At 43.5% G+C, this 5,304-nt stretch overlaps 1 protein-coding gene across 1 annotated transcript; it reads right to left on the bottom strand.

The window, feature by feature from the left end:
• Positions 1-937: 937 nt before the first annotated feature.
• LOC140009899 (uncharacterized) lies at positions 938-4,821 on the bottom strand. The gene is made up of 4 exons (XM_072056235.1): positions 4,657-4,821; positions 3,121-3,966; positions 2,112-2,647; positions 938-2,018 (listed from the first exon to the last, which is right to left on the bottom strand). Exons 1-4 carry the CDS (start codon positions 4,819-4,821, stop codon positions 938-940), a joined length of 2,628 nt encoding a protein of 875 aa, XP_071912336.1.
• Positions 4,822-5,304: the final 483 nt, after the last annotated feature.

Raw genomic sequence — 5,304 nt, 5'->3', positions numbered from 1 at the left:
AAAAGATTCAATCTCATGCCCAGCGGTATTGTCCAGGAGAATGTGAATATTTGGCAAAGGAAAATCATCTTTAGGACTGGCCTTATTGAGGTCTCTATAATCAACACAAACTCGCACCTCTCCATTCTTTTTTGGAACAGGGACTGGATTCGAAAGCCAAATAGGGTAATGGGAAACAATGATAATGTTGGTTTTGAGTTGTTTTTCAATTTGCTCTTTTATTTTGAGGCTCATATCTGGTTTGAATTTTCGGGGTTTTTGTTTTACGGGTGGAAAAGTAGGGTCTGTGGGCAACTTATGCACTACCACATCAGTTGAAATACCAGTCATATCATCATAGGACCATGCGAATACATCCTGGAACATAGTCAAAAATTCAAGCATCTCCTTTTTCTGCGTCTCATTCAAATGAATACTAATTTGCACCTCTTTAACTTCATCTTTAGTGCCAATGTTAACCTTTTCTGTTTCTTCCAGGTTCGGTTTTGGTTTCTCCTCATATTGTTCAAAGTCCTTTGCAAAAGAATCGAATACCTCCTCATTATCACTCTCGCTTTGGAGCTCGGATTCCCAGACCTCCAAGTCGTGAGTGATATAGAGATTGCCATTATTGAATTCCAGAATAGTGATATCCAAAGGGTCGAATAATTTTATTTTTGGCCATCTGAAAGAATTAACGAATGTGTGATAATAAGCAAACAAACATACAACAAACAAATGAACAAGCAATATGACAAACGAATAAACAAAACAACATGACAAGAACCACTTGTGCATTTTCATAAAACCTTTGATTGAAAGCGAAAACAAAAAGAAAGAAAGCGGAAACAATATTTACATGTGCAAATTTTAGTCAAAGATAAAGATGCTTTCATTAGCTATTTACAGATGCAGAAATATTTTCATGAATTCGCATGAATGACAAACCCCTCTAGTTTTACCGAAACTCCTTCTGAATGGGCAGAAACTCGGCGGTCCAATTGGAAATTGATCCTTCAGGGATGTCGGGAAACTCGACCTCATCTGGGAAACTGTCTTCAAATGTTGCCCCAACGAACAATTGGGCCAAACTAGTTTCGATTTCGTCAACTGGGTTAATCTCTGACGTGATCACCTCGGTTGGTCGTGGAAAAGTATAATGCAGTGGTGGAATATCAAGGGCTTTTTGCCTGCCTTCTTTCTCTGCTCTCTTGCGTTCCTTCATTTCTTTGATGTCTTTAGCGGTTGGTCGGAAACCCAAACCGAATGAATCCTTTTTCTCCACAATCTCCACTGGTTTCAGAATTCCTTGTAGATCACGTCCCAGCCCTTTGTCAAATTCATATCCTCCGCGGATCATTTCCTTAGCCATCATGACACTGGCCTTTGACAGAGCTCGTTCCTCTTTTGTTATCCAACTTACAGAGACGATATCAGCTGTGCTATGAGGGGTCACTGTGGCATTTCGGCTACCATCTTCTTTGGACCCAGAATCAGCAATCACGAGGCAATCCTCCTCGGCAAAGATAGTTATCAATTTGTCCTTTACTATGAATTTCAACAATTGATGCAATGAAGAAGGCACAGCCCCGGACTTATGAATCCACGGCCTTCCAAGCAAAATATTGTAAACACTAGGAAAGTGCATAACTTGGCAAGCTATTTGAAACTGTGCGGGCCCCATCTCAACTACTAAATCCACTTCTCCTATAGGTTCTCTTTGTGCTCCATCAAAACCTCTAACTATGGTCGCTGAAGGCCTTAGCTTGATATCTTGCAACCCTAGCTTTTCTAAGGTACTCCAAGGACAGATATTAAGCGCAGATCCGTTGTCAATCAATACCTTTGGCAAAATTTTCCCGTTGCACCTCACAGCTATGTACAGAGCCTTGTTATGTCCAATGCCTTCCGCCGGTAACTCATCATCAGAGAAAGTGATTTGTTTTGTGAATAACACACTCCCAACTATATGTGAGAAATTAGCAACCGAAATGTCCTTAGGGATTTGAGCTTTGGTCAACACTTCGAGCAACGCATCCCTATGCATATCCGAAGAAAAAAGCAGATCCAACATGGATATTTGGGCGGGCGACTTGCTTAGCTTCTCGACTACGTTATATTAGCTTCTTTACAGCCTTTTAAGAAAATCCAAGGCTTCTTTCTCAGTAATTGTTGGTTTAGCGGGCTGCTCGGGGTTGTTTGTTTGAATCGGAACGGTAGCTCCAAACGGACTTGCAATCCTCCCTGATCTAGTGACCACTGACACCTCCTCTTTGGCAACTGGCTTTCCTCCAATTTGTATGACAGATTCATTGTAATTCCATGGCACTTGCTGCAAACTTAGAACAGGCTCCTGCCCTGGGAATTCGATGACCACTGGCTCCAAAGCCTCGTTCTCAGCTGGAGTGAGATCCAAAATAAAAGGTCTTTTATCCTCCTCAAACGGTTCATCTTCTATTATGAATGGTCGGTCTGTGACCCCAAACACCTCAGCTTTCCTTGCCAATTTTTGGGCTAGCTCGTCATACTCTGCGTCGTCCAGAATGACCCCAATGGTATTAGCATGTTCCGGCAAGGGGTTCTTATTTATATTCGGCCCTTGTGCCTCTCTTTTCCTAATTACAATCTCTCCAGCTTCAATCATATCTTGAACTTTATGCTTAAGAGCCTTGCAATCCAAAGTTGAATGTCCGGGTGCCCCTGAATGATAAGCACAGACAGCTTGCGGGTTATACCAAGCGGGCATGCCATATGGATAGGTAGGAGGGGGTACCATACCAATTTTCCCGGCGGCCTTTAACTGGTCATACAATTGGTCTAGAGGCCTGCCTAAATTGGTAAATGTACGGCTAGGGGGTCGGTTGTAAGGTTCAGGAGGTTGAGGATGGTTGTAAACAGGTCTATTTGGGGGAGGAAATCTTGGGTTATATGGAGGGCGAGGTCGGTTTTGGGCGGATTTGGTTGAGAAATTTGAAAAGGAGCTAAAGGTGGGTCAGGATAGCTTGGGCGAGGTCGAGGGTGGTGGATATTGGTAGTATATACATGGTGCGGGTTTGAATAATAAGGGTAATGTGGTTGATAGGTTGGATTGTGTTGGTATCGGGGTTTGGGTGAAGGGTTCTGGTTCCAGATAAAAGTTGCCTCCCCCTCTTTCTTTTTAAACTGCGGCTTCTTTCCACTGTTCCCTTGCCCTTGCAAAGCTTCTACTTGTGATTTTAGGGCAGAGACGTTAACAATTTTTCCGGCTCTCACAAAATCATCATACTCTTCGAGTTTGTTCACAATCGCAGTAAATGTACACCCAGTCATACGGAAGATCTCTTCGAAGTATGGAGGATCATGCGCCTTTATAAAAGTGTGAACAATTTCATCTTCGGTCATTGGAGGCTCAACCTTAGCGGCTATCTTTCTCCATCTTTTGGCGTATGTCTTATGATCTTCAGATGGTCGTCTCTTTGTGCCTTCCAAAGTAGTTCTGGTCGGTGCTAGCTCGCAGTTATATTCGTATTGTCTGATGAAGGCGTTGGATAGATCAAGCCAAGTCTTCACCTCCTCCGGCTTTAAGTTTGAGTACCAATCGAGGGCGTCTCCTTCTAGACTCTCTGGAAATAACCTTAATGGCAAGTTTTCATCATCTACCAGTCTGCCCAACTTGTTGGCAAACAAACGCAAGTGTGTCTTAGGATTGCCCGTACCATCATATTTATTGAACTTCGGGGTCTTGAACCCCACGGGCAGCTGTACATTTGGAAACAGGCACAGATCATCGTAGTCTAACACCCCTTGTTTGCTTAAACCTTGGCTTTTCCTGATGAACTCATCGAAACGATCCAACCGCTTGAGTAACTTCATATCAACCGGGGCAGACGACTCTCCCACTTCTGGCTTGGTTTGAATAGTGTGCTCCGGCACCACAGGCTCTGCAGTAGTCTGATAAAAAGCTTGTGGATCCGGAGGCATGTTTGGACCACCTTGACCACCTTGAGGCTGAAATCCTTGCCCATAGGGAGGATAGAACGGAGGATTTTGAGTGTAAGTATACTGCGGGTTGAAAACTCCCTCAAAAGTGGTTTGAATTGGAGGAATGACAAATGGTTCGGATTCCGGTTGTTTGACGGGCGCAGGCTCGGGCTGCACTCCGCTACTAATGAGCTCGTCGATCAACTTCTTTTGGGCGGCCATTTCAGATGCCATTTCCCCAAATTTGGTGAGTAATTCAGTCAACTGAACTCCGGGACTTGTGGCTTCCGGCTGGGTAGTTGCAGCGGTCTTATCAGACGATTCTGGCTGAGTACTCATGTCTACACGATTTCTTTGGGCTTTACTTCGGGATCGCGTAATAATGGGGTTTTTCCGAGAAGCTATTTTTGAAATTTTACCTGAAAACACGAAATGGCTCGCTTTTAGATTTAGCCCTGGCTTAGCTTTTTCAACAAAAACAAAACAAAGAAAAAGAAAAAGACAAGCGTTAGTAGATGTTCCAAAAATTCGGATGCATGTCCTATCGGGGGGCCCTTTTTGTGCCAAGGGTAGGCCTAGCATGATGCAACACCTTCGAAATGGGACCCGTAACACAAACCTGTTTTTGACAACAATTCCAAATGAGTGCAAAAGAAAAATCGCTTTCATTGATAAACTTGCCAATATTTACATCATGTCATGAAGACGATTCCGTACAAGATTGCCAAAACTTCTAAGCCTATCTAATACAGAGTCCCTGGTTTCTCTAGCATATGGAATTCTAACACGTTCAGCTTGGTCATATAATTCTCCACATTTCCTTTTCAGCTCTTGACGCTTTTCTCGTTCATTTTCATACAATTGCTTGTTTTGCTCCGCCATCCCTTTATATGCTTCGACAGACTTACTTAATTGTAGAATTTCCTTATCCTTTGCCTCGACAATGGCTTTCAACCTTTTCACCTCCTCAGATGGCTCATCTTGAATTTCTTGCGCAGCGGATCTTCTTATCCAGTCTTCGTATTATGTAGTGGTCAAACCCTTTTGCTTGAGTTCCGGGATGTATTGAAATCTCTCGTCATCCGACAGTGTCACCCATGCCTCGATAATCTGGTCTTTCATAGGGAGCTCGTTTGGGCACATTCCTTTATTGAAAATGACGGTAAGCTTACTCATTTCAACCACAGGCGGCACTTCTTGTGTACGTCCTAACTGTCTGAGGAACCTCTTTGGAGTGTATGCGCCGATTCCTTGGGTACCCAATAGGAGAACAAAATCTGACACTTTAGTGCGGAGTATCGGCCTAAGGCAAATCGTCCAGTCTAACAACCACCTAATGTCTTGATCTGGCAACGTCTCTAAGTA

Source organism: Coffea arabica, chromosome 6e (genome assembly GCF_036785885.1).
Source record: "Coffea arabica cultivar ET-39 chromosome 6e, Coffea Arabica ET-39 HiFi, whole genome shotgun sequence".
Classification (NCBI taxonomy): Eukaryota; Viridiplantae; Streptophyta; class Magnoliopsida; order Gentianales; family Rubiaceae; genus Coffea; species Coffea arabica.
The sequence above is the reverse complement of the archived record's forward strand: the minus strand, read 5'-3'. Positions and strand labels throughout refer to the sequence as shown.